We start from the raw sequence: 15,151 nt of genomic DNA on the forward strand, positions 1-15,151 counted from the left end.
CTTAAACCCCTCCAGGGAAGGGGACTCAACCCCCTGCCTGGCCAAGGATTTGCAAGTGGAGGGAGGGAAGGGGCTGTGCCCTCGTACAGAGAGGGGAAACTGAGGCACCGGTGGGGTCTGGGGTGCAGCAGCAAGCGGGGATCTCAGGCATCCAGACCTAAAGCTTCACCCAGTCCTCGGGGCTCGCTGCAGGAGATGCTGGGAAGGGCAGAGCGCATCCAGGGCTCAGGACCTGGTCCTCAGCCTCCCCGTCCCCCTTTTCCAGCATCCCTGCGCCCGGCTCCCCGTCCCGTCCCGCCCCGTCCCTCCCAGCCCTGCTCGCAGACACCTCCCTCGTGTCTCCTGCCCACCCTCCATCCTCGGGAGGCACTCGGGATCCTGCCCTCGCAGCTGGACCTTCCCCACCCTCGCCATGAAGGGCCCCCTCCTCGGAGTCATGTTCTCCCGGCATGTCAAGCGGCACCCCGGAGTGAGTGACCCCGCACCCTCTCCCTGCAGGAATCCGTCCCTCCCCATCCCTCAGCCCCTCTCCTCCTCCCAGGGACCCCTCACAGCCCCCAGCCCTCCTGGCTCTCCTTGCCCTTCTCTTCCTCGGGGACCCTGCGCTTCCCCACACCCTTCTCCCTCCTCCCCGCTCCCCTGTTCCGTCTGCCCTCCGCTGCCCTTTGCATCCTTCCACCAGCTCCCCTCTTCCTCCTGCTCCCCAAAACCCTTCTCAGCCTCCTGGTCCAGCTCCTCTGCCCTCCTCGTGCCTTCCCAGGCTGTCCCTGGTCGCCAGCTCCCCCTTCACAGGGCATCCTCCAGGTATCCTCCAGGTAAGCCGGGTGGTTCCCAGCTCTCCATTACTGAGGAGGGGGTGAACCTGACCCCCCCCCCCCTCCAGCGCTGCCAAGGGACCAGGGTGCCTTTGCTGAGCCAGGTTGGGCTTTGGGCACATCAGTTTTTACAACAGGCACGGCTGCTTCGGTGAAGGGTGCTGCTCCGTGTCCCCTCACCCTGCTCCAGGGGTATCCAAGAGATGGGTGGGAATGGAAATCGAGCCCCCTGTCCACTCTTCCCAGCACCAGCTCCCATCCTTTCAGCTCCAATCTGTCCCTTCCCCTGTTCCAAGCTTTGTGTACAAAGATGCTTAAACCCTCATAAACTACAGACCCTCCGAGATGTTCCCACCCTGCCAGGATGGGCTGGATCCCCTCCTGCAGCAGGACCTGGACCTCGTCAGAGGGTCCTCAGCCCCCTCCTCACCTGTCCCAATGCCCAGTGCCCTCCCTGGGCACCTGGAAGGGGCTGGTGGCCTGGGGAGGGTTAAGGAGCTGCAAGCCCTGGGCTGAAAGTCACGTAAGCAGTTGGCAGTTGAGTTTGGGGAGGGCAGAGCAGGCAGGCAGGCTGGAAAGGATGATGAACTGTGGCTGAGCACCCGGACGCCTGGCTCGCAGGCAGGGGAGGGGAGGCCAGGGCTCAAGAAGGAGGCACCGTCAAGCTGGGCTCTTCCAGGAAAATGTGGGTGCCTTGCCCACCACCAGCACTGAGGGCAGGGGCAGAAGGGATGTCTGGGTGCTTTTCACGGGATGTCTGGGTGCTTTTCACATCCTCGGTGAGAGCAGAGGGATGGGGAGCACAGGTCAGGGCTCCCCTAGGCACGTTTCTGTGTGCAGAACCATGATATTTGGGACTTTTCTGTCCCTGCCTGCCACAGCGTCCCCAGCTCTCAGAGAGCTGTGTGACTCAGGGGACACAGAGAGGCCCCCAGCCAGTACATGTCAAGCAGAAATTGTCCTGGGTGCCTGTGTGTGAAGTGCCTGGCACGTACCCGGTGCCGTTAAGCAGAATTATCGCCGGCACAGGCTGCTGGGGCAATTTTTGACGTGTCATCCGTTAAATGTGATCGGCTGCAGATGGCACCGGGAAGACACATCAGCACTTTCACCTGGTAAAAAAGTCTCCCACCGCAGCACGCCCGGTTGCCCACTTGGCAGTGATGAATGTCCCGGTGAAGCACCGCGGTGGTGAAGCGCAGGAGCTTTGGCACGGCAAGAACTCGCCTGGCACAGCGATGCGGGGGCTGCACGGCTCAGCGAGTGCCTCTCAGGCACCGTGTCCCATCATCCAGTCCCATCAGCACATGGTCCTGCCGTGGGAGGGGATGCTGATCTGCACCCAGCCATGAGGTGCTCATCCTTCCCGGTCCAGCCACCTCACGCCTTTCTTTTCTGCTATTTTTGTAGCTGAAGCAGCAGGAGCAGTGCCAAATCCCCACCGTGGCAGAGCTGGTGCCAGCTTGCTGCTGGGTCACTCAGAAGTGCTGGGTGGTGGCTGGGGCTGCAGTGGGGACCGTTTGTGCCTGCCGGGGGGGCTCAGCCCTGCTACCAGGGGTCCCGGGGAGCACATCAGCACCAGCCTCGCTCCCAACAGGTCCCCACAGTCAGGGTTAAAGGGCGAACGCTGCACGCACACAAGCAGCGTTGCATCTCTCCGTATGCTTAAGGTCAAGCTCGCAATATATTTTGTTTATTTTTGTGCACGTCTTGGGGGAGAAACAGACCCCACTGCCTGCACCTGCAGCTCCCGAGCCCCTCGCCTGCTACAGGAGCGCTTCCCCCAGCTCCCCCTACTCTTAATTCTTCCCAGGCATTAATTACCCAGAAGGTGTCAGCAGCAGATGGTGAGATGAACCCATCGCCCCGAATCTCCTCCAGCAGACATCGCAATTCCCGATGCTGTGGAGTTCGTCTTGATTAGCCGGCGCGGTTGGGTAGCGGCTACTGCCAGATCCTCTTGGCATCCAGCCGCACACGGCGCAAAAGATCATTATCTGCTGATGCCTCTAACCTCCCGAATCGGCGCTGGCATCTGCCAGGAGCTTCATCAGCCGGGGCGAGCGAACGATGCTGCTTGCTTGGGCACGGGTGCTGCTGAGCCATACTGGGCCATACTGGGAGCATTGGGAGAGGATAGGTGGGGGGTCCGGCGGGCACCACGGGCTGGGCAGGGAGTGCTTGGTGAGGGGGATGCATCTGACTGCCTGTGTGTCTTCTCCATCCCCTCTCTGTGCAGGTCATCGAGGTGCTTAGCCGAGGAGAGAGGGGTTGGGACAGACCTTCATGTTTTAGAGTCTTTATTCAGGCCTTACAAGGAGCTGGGCTGAGAGAGCTTGAATGGCCTCAAGCTCCACCAGGGGAGGGTCAGGCTGAACATTAGGAAAAAATTTTCATGGAAAGAGTCATTGGTCCCTGTCAGAGGCTGCCCAGGGAGGGGGTTGAGTCCCCTTCCCTGGAGGGGTTTAAGGGCCGGGTGGACGAGGTGCTGAGGGACATGGGTTAGTGATTGATGGGAATGGTTGGACTCGATGATCCAGTGGGTCTTTTCCAACCTAGTGATTCTATGATTCTATGATTCTCCCCCTTCCTAGCTCTCATCCAAGGGGGGAAAACAGAGTCACCACGTGGCTGGTGGGGGTTCAGAGACGCTTTGCTGACAGCTCAAGCTCCCAAGCAGAAGTGCAAATACAATCTAGGCGCTCAGGTGCTGGCGATGCAAACCGTGCCGTGCACACGGCTCTGGCGGCGGCGCCGGCCCCCGCTCCCCGCTAATGGGCACTGCGAGGCGCCAGCCGTGTTTGCCTTCCCAGGGGCACGGGTTGGCGAGAGGTTCATTACGCTCCGAGCGTCTTCCCTGGCGCGGGGGCCTTGGCAATCTGGGGGAGGTCAAAGCAGCCTCGGCTCGGCTCCGATTGAGGCCGCGTCCCCCTGGGCACTGGGGGGATTGGCAGCGCGCGTGGAGCGGAGATGAGGATGGAGATGAAGCTGGTCGCCCTGCAAAAAAGCGTGATGAAAACCCCTTGGTGCGCAGGGTGGGGGGCAAAGGGACCTCCTGCTCGCAGGGATGTGCGCTGTGAGGCTGGGGGAGCTCCCATGAGGTCACCGCATCCCCGAGATGCTCGGACACGAGTGCGATGCCTGGTCCTAGGGTGTCCCAGTCCATCCCAAGGGGCAGGGAAAGACAACCTGAACCCTCCTCATCCAACGCTTCCCTGGGCGATGGCGAGGAAGGGGTGCAGGGCAGCTGGAGGGGAGCATCCCAAGAGCCAAACCCTGCCTGGGCTGCACTGGGTAGGGCCCATTTTCCAAATCTCAGCTCCTCAGACTCGGGGCACCGCGCACACCAGGACCGGAGCCCCCAAGCCCTCACCCCCCGGCTGCGCCAGCCAGCACCGGGCAGCAGCAGCAGGCGGAGGGGAAGTGATTTCTCATTCCAAATCCAATTCCTCTCCAACACGAGCCGATTTTTCTCTCCCTCTTTTAATTCAGTCACTCAAGCTGACAGCTACACTGTGTACCGCAGCCCAGCTACAGGATTGCTCTGCCATATTTCCCCTGTAAATCTCCCGGCGTGTCAGCTCTCCCTTTCACTCTCCAGTCGGCCTGATAAATATTCATTTTATTGGGGTATTTTTCATTTCTCTCTCTTTCTCTCTCTCTCTCTCTCTGCAGCTCATTCCCCTCATTGGCTTCATCAGTGTTGGCATGGGCAGTGCTGTCCTGTACCTGCTGAGGCTGGCGCTGTACAGCCCGGACGTCAGGTAGGGGTCGGGGTGCCCGGGACACCCCTCAGGCACTCGCCCTGCACCCCTGGAGCTGAGGGGGCTGATCCTGGGGTGCAGCAAGCGGGCGTTGGGGTGCACGAGGCACCTGGATGCACCCCGACACCTCCTTGGCGAGTGGGGTAGCGGGGAGCAATCCGAGGTGCCTGGAGAGGTGAGGGAGGCTGGGGCATCGTCTGCCTTCTCCTTCTTGGGAGGAGCAGGGGGACGAAGATCCTCAACCTGCTGCTCCAGGTGCTCAACCCAGTGCTGTGAAACTGGGAGCAGGCAGGAGAGAAACATAGAGAGGGGATGGGGACAGCAGCAGGATGGAGAGGGATGGATGGGGAGATGACGAGGCAGGTAAAAGCAGAATGTGACTGATGGAGAGGGGGAAAGACAGTGTGGGGAGGGAGGGGATTGAGAGAGGAATGGGAAACCAGCGGGATGGATGGTTAGAGGAGGAATGAGCAGAGAAGAAAGGATGGACAGACATAAAAACAGCGTGCGAGGATGGATGGAGAGGGAGAGAAAGGAGCAGGAAACAAGGGGTGAGGATGGATTGATGAGGAATAGCGGGTGGATGGATTGGCACAAGACAGACAGGCATGCTGTGGTGCACGAGGCTGGTTTTTTTCCTTCCCCCTTCGTAGCTCAGTAGCCCACGGTCCCTGCAGCCCCACGCTGTCTAATGCCTATCTAATATTTGTTTGCTCCCAGTAAAACGCTCATTGATTTAATTTGATGCCAGCTGCCCAGGGTACTTAGCTCAGCAATTAGCAGATACAGGCACCTTGTCTTTGATGGTAGAAGCACAGAGATGTGCATGTGTGTGTGCAAGGGGGGGATAAAACAACAGCAGCACCTCCCCAGCACATTAATGCTATTAAACAGCTCCAGGGGTCTCCATTTGCAGCACAGCCCCCCCCTCTTTTTTTTCCCTCAACATGCACGCGCAGACACACACGTGCGCACATCTTCCCAGATGGAAAATTTTGCTTTGGGCCAACACCAAGGGCTTGCAGGGGGACGGGAGAGGGGGAAGACGTGAGCTGCTTTCTCCAGGGACTCATCCCATGGCTTCCCTGGCCTCCTGGGAGAGGACAGGATGTGTCCTCTTTGAGAGGACTTCATCCGACCCACACCAGCCACCCCGCGCAGTTGCTTTGCACGCTCACGCACGGCTGCTGCGCCCCTGCTTGCTCACACAGGCGTGCAGAGCAGGGCGTGCAGCAGCTTCTCTGCTCACCCCTCCTGCCCAGACAGGGAGCGAAGACTCAGGGGGTGCTCCTGGGGGATGCTGGGGAAGGGGAAGGGGCAGAGAGCAGCCTCCCCCCAGGTAGAAGGGCTGCAGCAGGGCAGTGGCTGCAGAGGTGCTGGCAGCAGGAGGAGGCAGACGTGCACCCCTGCACGTACGGCCAGTGCAGCAGCCAGGTTGTGGTTTGGGTAAGCGTGGCACAAGCCCGGGCAGGGATGCACTGGGAGCAGCCGCGCAGGGAGCTCACCCGGCTGGGGGGGCTTGGAAGGACCCAGCCAGAGCCCCCCAAACCTGCCAGCGGCAGCAGGACTGAGCAGGGAGGGTGCACTGGCATCTGGGTTATTTCTGCACCGAGCTGGGGTGAGGGATGCCAGGGGGTGTGAAACAGGCATTGGGATTGGGACTAGGGGTGGGGGGCTCTCTCCCCCTCCCTCCTTACAGGTTCTGACAGCCCCATCGCCCCCCGTTGCAGCTGGGATCGCAAAAATAATCCTGAACCCTGGAATAAGCTAAGCCCCACGGACCAGTATAAAGTGAGCACTGGGTGAACTGGGGGGCCTGGCGCTCTGGGGCGGGGGGGGACAGAGCAAGACATCGCGTTTTCCTCGCGGGAGGGGGCGAGGTGTCATCAGCCCTGGGCAGAGATGCATGATCCCTCCAGCTCCCTGTGCTCAGATCTGGGGAGGGGAGCACCGACTCCCACCCCCCCCACCCCCCAAGGCCAGTGACGGCCACGGGTGACATGACCCCCCCCCCTCCTCAAACCCCTCATTTCTCCAGTTTCTGGCAGTTTCCACTGACTACAAGAGCCTCAAGAAGGACCGTCCCAGTTTCTGAGCTGCCGTGCTGGGCCAAGGGAGAGCTCGCCCACCCCCGGCAGCATCAGCACCAGCGCACACAGCTCTGACTGCTCCCCCTGCACCCCACGAGACGTGGGGCTGCACCCCCTGCAACAAACTCCATCGCTCCGGGTGCAAGGTGACCACCGGCACCCTGCTCGGCATCGCGTCTCGCCTGCATTAAACTCATAGGACAGAAATAAGTTCTCAGAGCTGGGGGGGTGGGAAGCAGAGTGGACGATGCACGCTGTTTCCCAGGCTCATAAACACAGGAGATGCTCAACACCCCCTCTGAGGGCTGGGGGCTCACATCCTGCTGCAAGCGATGCCTTCTGGCCCTTGGGTGCCGCGTTTCCTCTCTCCCACGCTCCGGGGAGCCTGTCCAGGGACCCCCCTGGCTGTGACCCAGCTCCTGCGGAGAGGGGAACGGCTGGATGGGGTGAAAAGGGGTCGCACACACATTGCAGCCACGGGAACACGGATGCACGTGCACGTCCCGCAGGCGTGTGCAGCTCCTGCTCCCCCAGGGCTCTGCGCCATGGGGCACGGGAGCCCTGCCTGGGGTTGTTGGCTTTGGCTGCGGCCACGGGGGGAACGAGGCCAGCAAAGCCGGAGCAGACGGCCGCTCAGGAGATGGGGACGTGCTGGGGAGCAGGCAGCTGCCTGGCCTGGGCTCACTGCAGCTGGGCAGCGAGGAGCAAGGGGGTCTGGCCAAAGGATCAGCTGGAGAGCAGGGAGGGGTCCGGGGCCACTGCTCCCCACTGCAGCCAGCCCGTTCTGGGGTTCAGTGTAACCCCTTGTCTCTCCTCTGCATCAGAGAGCGTGGGCAGCAAGATCAGGGGGCTGTACCCCACATCTGCACCCCGCATGGTGCCAAGGGGCCCTGGGGACGCTGCTCCCCACGACCCTCAGCACAAGAAGGATGTTGAGGCTCTGGAGCGAGTCCAGAGAAGAGCAACGAAGCTGTTGAGGGGGCTGGAGAAGAAGAGGAGCAGCTGAGAGAGCTGGGGGTGTTTAGGCTGGAGAAGAGGAGGCTGAGGGGAGACCTCATTGCTCTGTGCAACTCCCTGAGAGGAGGTTGTGGAGAGGAGGGAGCTGGGCTCTTCTCCCAAGGGACAGGGGACAGGACGAGAGGGAATGGCCTCAAGCTCCACCAAGGGAGGGTCAGGCTGGACATTAGGAAAAAATATTTAATGGAAAGAGTCATTGGTCCCTGTCCGAGGCTGCCCAGGGAGGGGGTTGAGTCCCCTTCCCTGGAGGGGTTTAAGGGCCGGGTGGACGAGGTGCTGAGGGACACGGGTTAGTGATTGATGGGAATGGTTGGACTCGATGACCCGGTGGGTCTTTTCCAACCTGGTGATTCTGTGATTCTATGACCACTGGCACCCACACACCTCCAGCCAGGCCAGCTCTGCCTCCACTTTTATTAGCAACCCCCCCACCCTGTAGAAAAGTGCAAGACTCGTTTGGACAGAGGAGATGAGGCTGGAGCAAGGACTGGTCCCTCCCCCAATTAGGGCCTTGGGGGGCAGCTCTGTACCCTAACACTGAGGGGGGGTGGTCTGTCCCGCACCCCGGGGAGGGAACATCCAACCCAAAGGCGCTGGTGGGGGACGAAGGGGAGAAGGGAAGGCAGAGGAAGGTTTTTAGCCTCCCCTTGCACCCCCGGGGTGGTCCCAGCCTGGCGGGAGAGGCGAGAGCCCCCGGTCAGTGGTCACTGAAACCAGGCATGGGGAAGGCACGAGCAAAGGTCTCCACGCGCTGGCGCAGGTCGCTCAAGCGCCGCTGCGTCTCCGCGTCCTGCAGCAAGAAGGTCTTGAATTCTTGGAGCTTACCTGGGGAACGGAGCAGGGGTGATGAGAAGGTGTGTGTGTGGGGGGGCACAGCACAGCAGCCCTGTCCCTACCCAGGCAAGCGGGGGATCCCCACACCCCACACCGAGATGCCGACCGGAGAGCGGGGACCCGCTCACTCACTGGTTTTGCTCTTGACGTCCAGGGCCAGCATGATGCCCTCGTCGATGAAAGCCACAACTTTCTGGAAATCCTCTTCACGGAACTGGCGGGAGGTCAGCGCGGGGGCACCTGGGGGGACGGAGCCCATCAGGGGTGCAGGATCCAACCCCCCCCCAAGGGGCTCCCCAAACCCTGGCACCCAGAGGTGCCCTTCTCCAAGCCAGAAACTGGCTGCAAACGCCCAAGTGGAGTCCTCGGAGAGGGGTGAAACAGAGATGGGGGGACAGCCCAGGGAACCCCTGCCCAGAGAAGGGGCTGGACAGAGGGAAGAAGATCTCAAGAGGGTCCTATCCCTCACCCAGGCGCAGCCCCCCTGGCGTGAGCGCACTCTTGTCCCCTGGGCACGTGTTCTTGTTGGCAGTGATGGAGACGAGCTCCAGCACCCGCTCAGCCCGCGCGCCGTCGATGCCCTTGGGCCGCAGGTCCACCAGCACCAGATGGTTGTCGGTGCCACCTGGGAGACAAAGGAAAGGAGTGAGGAGCAAAAGCCAGCCCTGAGCACCCTGCGCCACCCCTACGTCCCTTCCCTGTGCTGCCTCAAGCCCTGTTCTTGCACCCTTTCCCTCTGCCCCCCAGCCCACTCGCGAGGGGAGACCTCATCGCTCTCTCCAACTCCCTGAGAGGAGGTTGTGGAGAGGAGGGAGCTGGGCTCTTCTCCCAAGGGCCAGGGCGAGAGGGAATGCCTCAAGCTCCACCAGGGGAGGGTCAGGCTGAACATTAGGAAAAAAATTTTCATGGAAAGGGTCATTGGGCAGTGTCCGAGGCTGCCCAGGGAGGGGGTTGAGTCCCCTTCCCTGGAGGGGTTTAAGGGACAGGTGGACGAGGTGCTGAGGGACATGGGTTAGTGATTGATGGGAATGGTTGGACTCGATGATCCGGTGGGTCTCTTCCAACGTGGTGATTCTATGATCCCCACCAAGACCAAGTGGTGTCACTTGTCACCTACCACGGCCTCATCCTTGTCCCCAAAAGCACGGGGAAGCAGGCATTACCTGACACCAGGGTGTATCCGCGCTGCAGCAGCGCCTGCGCCATGGCTTTGGCGTTCTTCAGCACTTGCTGGCAGTACTCACGGAAAGCCGGTGAGCTGGCCTGGGTCGGGGGGAGATCACATCAGCATGGGGCCAGCGTCACCTCCAGCCCCGAGGCCACCACCCCGGCACAGACCTGTTTGAGGGCCACAGCCACAGCAGCGATGGCGTGGTTGTGGGGTCCCCCTTGCAGGGAGGGGAAGACGGCAAAGTTGACCCTGTCCTCCAGGTCGTAGAGTGTCTCCTTGCCCGTCTTCTTATCCACTGAGCGCACGCCCTTGCGGTAGAAGATCAGTCCTGACCTGGTGGCAAGAGAGAGCTGGCACTGCTCCTCCCACCGGCACACCGTCATGGATCACCACGGGGCAGCAACTCCACCACCCTCCCGTGGGTCCCCCCTGCTCAGCTCCGGCACCAGAGCACGAAACGCCTCTTCTTTGAGCTCCCCTGCCACGCGGGAGCATCGTCCCCAGGGAGGGGGTGGTAGGATGCAGCCTCACCTGGCGCCACGCAGCGTCTTGTGCGTGGTGCTGGTGACCAGATCCGCGTGCTCGAAGGGCGAAGGGATGACCTTGGCTGCCACCAGCCCGCTGATGTGAGCCATGTCTGCCAGCAGGTACGCCTTCACCTCCTCACACACCTGGGGACGCAGGGCACTGGGGGTCAGCCACAAGCCAGGGGTGACTGCCCCGCAGCTGCTGCACAAGCAAGAGCTCCCGTCACCCATAGAATCATAGAATCACTAGGTTGGAAAAGACCCCCAGGATCATCGAGTCCAACCATTCCCATCAATCACTAACCCATGTCCCTCAGCACCTCGTCCACCCGTCCCTCAAACCCCTCCAGGGAAGGGGACTCAACCCCCTCCCTGGGCAGCCTCTGCCAGGGACCAATGACCATTTCCATTAAATATTTTTCCCTAATGTCCAGCCTGACCCTCCCCTGGTGGAGCTTGAGGCCATTCCCTCTCGTCCTGTCCCCTGTCCCTTGGGAGAAGAGCCCAGCTCCCTCCTCTCCACAACCTCCTTTTAGGTAGTTGCAGAGAGCAACGAGGTCCCCAAGACCCAAGACGGAGCCACCACCCTGTACCTTCTTCATGCGAGCGTAGTCAATGAGGCGGGCGTACGCACTGGTGCCGGCAATGATGAGACGGGGACGGAAGAGCCGTGCCGTCACCTCCAGCTGGTCGTAGTCGATCAGCCCTGTGGCTGGCTGTGAGGGACGGACAGACAGTTTGCAGATGCACCTACACCCCCCTGTCCCCAGCTCTGAGCACAGCGTGTTTGGCTGACCCATAGGTAGCACCCGCTGCCCCGGGATGCGGTTGGGACATGGGAAGGGGATGGAAGGGGATGGAAGGGGATGGAAGGGGATGGAAGGGGATGGAAGGGGATGGAAGGGGATGGAAGGGGATGGAAGGGGATGGAAGGGGATGGCAGAGCAGCTCAGGCTCCCCACGAGAACCACCAGGATCAGCAGCTCAGCCAGCACATCCCCTCTTCCCCAGCCCCGCTCAACTCACATCAAGTTTATAGGGCATCGACTCGAAGAAGATGGATGTTGCTGAGATTCTCTTGACATCTGACATGTAACCGTGCGTGAGGCTGCGGTGGAAAGCAGAGGCGCAGGGTCAGGCTGGGTACCCACAGGGCGTAGCAGGCTCCAGGTTGCCCACCCCGCTACGTACTGGCCCCCGTCAGGTAGGTCCAGCCCCATCAGGCGGTCGTGGGGCTGCAACAGGGCTGTGTAGGCTGCGAAGTTGGCTGGAGACCCCGAGTAGGGCTGAACGTTGACGCCCCAGCGAGCAGGATCCAGGTCGAACGCCTCCAGAGCCCGTTGCTCACACAGCAGCTCGATCTGGTCCACCACCTCGGCTCCGCCGTAGTACCTGGAGAAGGGAGGTGGTTACGGGGGTAGGTGGCCCCATGCCAGCCCCACAGCCTCCCACCCCAAAGGAGACCTCAACGGAGAGGACAGCCTCTCCTTGGAAGCAGCCAACCCTGCCTCAGGGCTCCCCTTAACCTTTCCTGCAGCCAAATCCCATGATGGTGCTGGTGCCCTCCCACCTCCAGAGCCCGTTTCCCCCTTCACCTCTTGCCGGGATACCCCTCCGAGTACTTGTTGTTGAGGCAGGAGCCCAGGGCTTCCAGGGCCGCTCGGCTGCAGAAATTCTGAGGGGAAAAGGGGTTCAGAGACGGGGCAGCCGAGCTCCTACTCGAGCAGGGGCGCCCCCAGGACCATCACCACCCGCTGCCCCAAGCACCCCGCATCCCACCTCAGAGGCGATGAGCTCCAGCCCCCGGCACTGCCGATCCTTCTCCTTCTGGACCAGGGTCCACATCTCCGGGTCGCTCTCGGCCAGGCTCTCCTGCCCTGTCCAGCCAGGCAGGTGGCCGGTGGCAGCCGCGGCGGCAGTGCCGTGCTGCGCCCGCTGGCTGCCGGTGGCCACTTGACCGCCACATCGCTGCAGGACCTGGGCAGGAGACGGGGGGGCTGTCAGGCTGCGACCCCACAAACGCGGGTGCCAAGCCCCCTCGACCCCCCAGCACCCAGTGACGGTGCCAGGAGCAAGACCCCAGCGTTCTGCCTCCCAGAGTGGGCACGTAGGGACCCCCAAAGTCCCCAAAAGGCACATGAGTGGGCATGTAGGGACCCCCGAAGTCCCCAAAAGGCACATGGGGACCCCCACTAAGGTCTCCCGTGCCCACAGCAGGGGCAGGAGCATCGTGTCTCTGCTGAAAGCTGGTGTTGAAGTAGCAGGAATGGCAACTAGACGTCCCCACAGGGCACATGGGGACCCCCAAAAAGGTCTCCTATGCCCACGGCTGGGGCAGGAGCATCGTGACTTGGCTGAGAGCTGGTGTTGAAGCAGCAAGAACAGCAGCCAAACGTCCCCACAGGGCACATGGGGACCCCATCAAGGTCTCCTATGCCCAGGGCTGGGGCAGGAGCATCGTGACTTGGCTGAGAGCTGGTGTTGAAGCAGCAAGAACAGCAGCCAAACGTCCCCAAAAGGCACATGGGGACCCCACCAAGGTCTCCCACGCCCACAGCTGGGGCAGGAGCATCGTGTCTTGGCTGAGAGCTGCTGTCAAAAGAGCAGGAACAGCAGCCAAACGTCCCCAAAAGGCACATGGGGACCCCCACCAAGGTCTCCTATGCCCATGGCTGGGGCAGGAGCATCATGTCTTTGCTGAGAGCTGGCGTCGAAGCAGCAAGAACAGCAGCAAAACGTCCCCAAAAGGAACATGGGGACCCCACCAAGGTCTCCTATGCCCAGGGCTGGGGCAGGAGCATCATGTCTCAGTTGAGAGCTGGCGTCGAAGCAGCAGGGACGGCAACCCAACCCACTGTGGGTGCTCAGCACGTGTGCAGCAGAGCATCACGCGTGCGCACAGGCGTGCACGAAGCGGAAGCCCCGCAGCCCCGTGTCCCCGCTGCTCCCCTCTCCAAAAGAGAACTGAGCAGCCCTCCCCGACCCCCCCAAAACGTCCCGGGTGTGTGATGCAACCGCCGCCGCCCCGTTGCATCACCCGGGCCAAGCGGCCAAGGCCGGTGCCAGCGGCTGCCCCGGGGACTTTGGGACTTTGGGACAGACGCAAAGTCCGCCAGGGTGGCAGAGGTGGGGGGGCACCGGGGGTGCTGCTGCCCAGCCCCGGGGCTGGGGGGGAACCGGGACCGGGAGGGCGACCCCAACCGCCCCCCCGGGCCGGGCAGGAGCTGAGGTCCCGGCTGCAGAGGGGAGAAAAGAGTGTGAGGGGGAACGGGAGCTCCCATCCTCCCCCCAGGCACCGGGAACCCCCCGGGTACCGGGAACCCCCCCCCAACCACCGGGACCCCCGAGCACCGGGAACCCCCTGGGCACAGGGACCCCCCCCCGGGCACTGGGAACTCCCTGGGCACCGGGAACCACCCCCCAGCCACCGGGACGCCCAAGCACCGGGACACCCCCCAGGCACCGGGACCCCTCCAGGCACCGGGAACCCCTGCAGGCACCGGGAACCCCTGCAGGCACCGGGAACCCCCCTGGGCACCGGGAACCCCCCCTGGGCACCGGGAACCGTCAACCCCCCCGGGCACCGGGACCCCCCTGGGCACCGGGAACCCCCCCGGGGCACCGGGAACCCCTGCAGGCACCGGGAACCCCGAGAGCACCGGGACCCCCCCCCAGGCACCGGGACCCCTGCAGGCATCGGGAACCCCCCCCAACCACCGGGACACCCGAGCACCGGGAACCCCCCAGGCACCGGGACCCCCCTGGGCACCGGGGACCCCCCCCGAGCACCAGGACGCCCCCGGGCACTGGGAACCCCCCAACCACCGGGACCCCCGAGCACCGGGACCCCCGAGCACCGGGAACCGCCCCCAGGCACCGGGACCCCCCTGGGCACCGGGAACCCTGCAGGCACTAGGATCCCCCCCCAGGCACCGGGAACCCCGTGAGCACCGGGACCCCCCAATCCCCGGGACTCACCCTGCCCAGGCGGAGCAGCCACATCGCGGTCCGAGCTGCGGGCAGGTCCCGCCGGGTCCCAGCCCCGGCCCCGGTCCCGCCCCACCCGGCCCCGCCGACTCCGCGCGAGAGCAGCCGGGCTGGGGGCGGCACCGGCACCGCGGGGCCTCACGGGAAGCGGGGCCGCGGCCAGCCTGGTGCTCGCATCCCCGGCCGTGTCCCGTGCACCCCAGCCCTGTCCCCGCACTCCATCCCTGCATCCCCATCAGTGTCCCCTGCATCCCCATCCCTGCCCCCGCACCCCATCCCTGCATCCCCATCAGTGTCCCCTGCACCCCATCCCTGCATCCCCATCAGTGTCCCCTGCATCCCCATCCCTGCCCCCGCACCCCATCCCTGCATCCCCATCAGTGTCCCCTGCACCCCATCCCTGCATCCCCATCAGTGTCCCCTGCATCCCCATCCCTGCCCCCGCACCCCATCCCTGCATCCCCATCAGTGTCCCCTGCACCCCAGCCCTGCATCCCCATCAGTGTCCCCTGCACCCCACCCCTGCATCCCCATCAGTGACCCCTGCACTCCATCCCTGCATCCCCATCCCTGCCCCCTGCATCCCCATCAGTGTCCCCTGCTCCCCAGCCCTGCATCCCCATCAGTGTCCCCTGCCCCCCAGCCCTGCATCCCCATCAGTGTCCCCCGCACCCCATCCCTGCATCCCCATCCATGTCCCCTGCACCCCATCCCTGCATCCCCATCAGTGTCCCCTGCACCCCATCCCTGCACCCCCATCCATGTCCCCGCACCCCATCCCTGCATCCCCATCCATGTCCCCACACCCCAGCCCTGCATCCCCATCCGTGTCTCCTGCACCCCATCCCTGCCCCCACACCCCATCCCTGCATCCCCATCAATGTCCCCTGGACCCCATCCCTGCATCCCCATCCATGACCCCGCCCTCCATCCCTGCATCCCCATC

The 15,151-nt window shown here is 63.2% G+C and overlaps 2 protein-coding genes across 2 annotated transcripts; one reads left to right on the top strand and one right to left on the bottom strand.

The window, feature by feature from the left end:
- The first annotated feature begins 333 nt into the window (after positions 1-333).
- NDUFA4L2 (NDUFA4 mitochondrial complex associated like 2) lies at positions 334-6,879 on the top strand. The gene is made up of 4 exons (XM_069879675.1): positions 334-469; positions 4,491-4,579; positions 6,310-6,370; positions 6,618-6,879. Exons 1-4 carry the CDS (start codon positions 413-415, stop codon positions 6,672-6,674), a joined length of 264 nt encoding a protein of 87 aa, XP_069735776.1. The 5' UTR covers positions 334-412; the 3' UTR covers positions 6,675-6,879.
- Positions 6,880-8,001: 1,122 nt separating this feature from the next.
- On the bottom strand, positions 8,002-14,272 carry SHMT2 (serine hydroxymethyltransferase 2). Its single transcript, XM_069879694.1, has 12 exons — positions 14,197-14,272; positions 11,998-12,195; positions 11,814-11,893; positions 11,410-11,610; positions 11,245-11,326; positions 10,812-10,934; positions 10,223-10,362; positions 9,859-10,024; positions 9,684-9,783; positions 8,990-9,145; positions 8,653-8,760; positions 8,002-8,511 (listed from the first exon to the last, which is right to left on the bottom strand). Exons 1-12 carry the CDS (start codon positions 14,218-14,220, stop codon positions 8,384-8,386), a joined length of 1,506 nt encoding a protein of 501 aa, XP_069735795.1. The 5' UTR covers positions 14,221-14,272; the 3' UTR covers positions 8,002-8,383.
- Between the last annotated feature and the right edge of the window lie 879 nt (positions 14,273-15,151).

The sequence above is a fragment of the Phaenicophaeus curvirostris genome, chromosome 38 (genome assembly GCF_032191515.1).
Source record: "Phaenicophaeus curvirostris isolate KB17595 chromosome 38, BPBGC_Pcur_1.0, whole genome shotgun sequence".
In the NCBI taxonomy this organism is placed as follows: domain Eukaryota; kingdom Metazoa; phylum Chordata; class Aves; order Cuculiformes; family Cuculidae; genus Phaenicophaeus; species Phaenicophaeus curvirostris.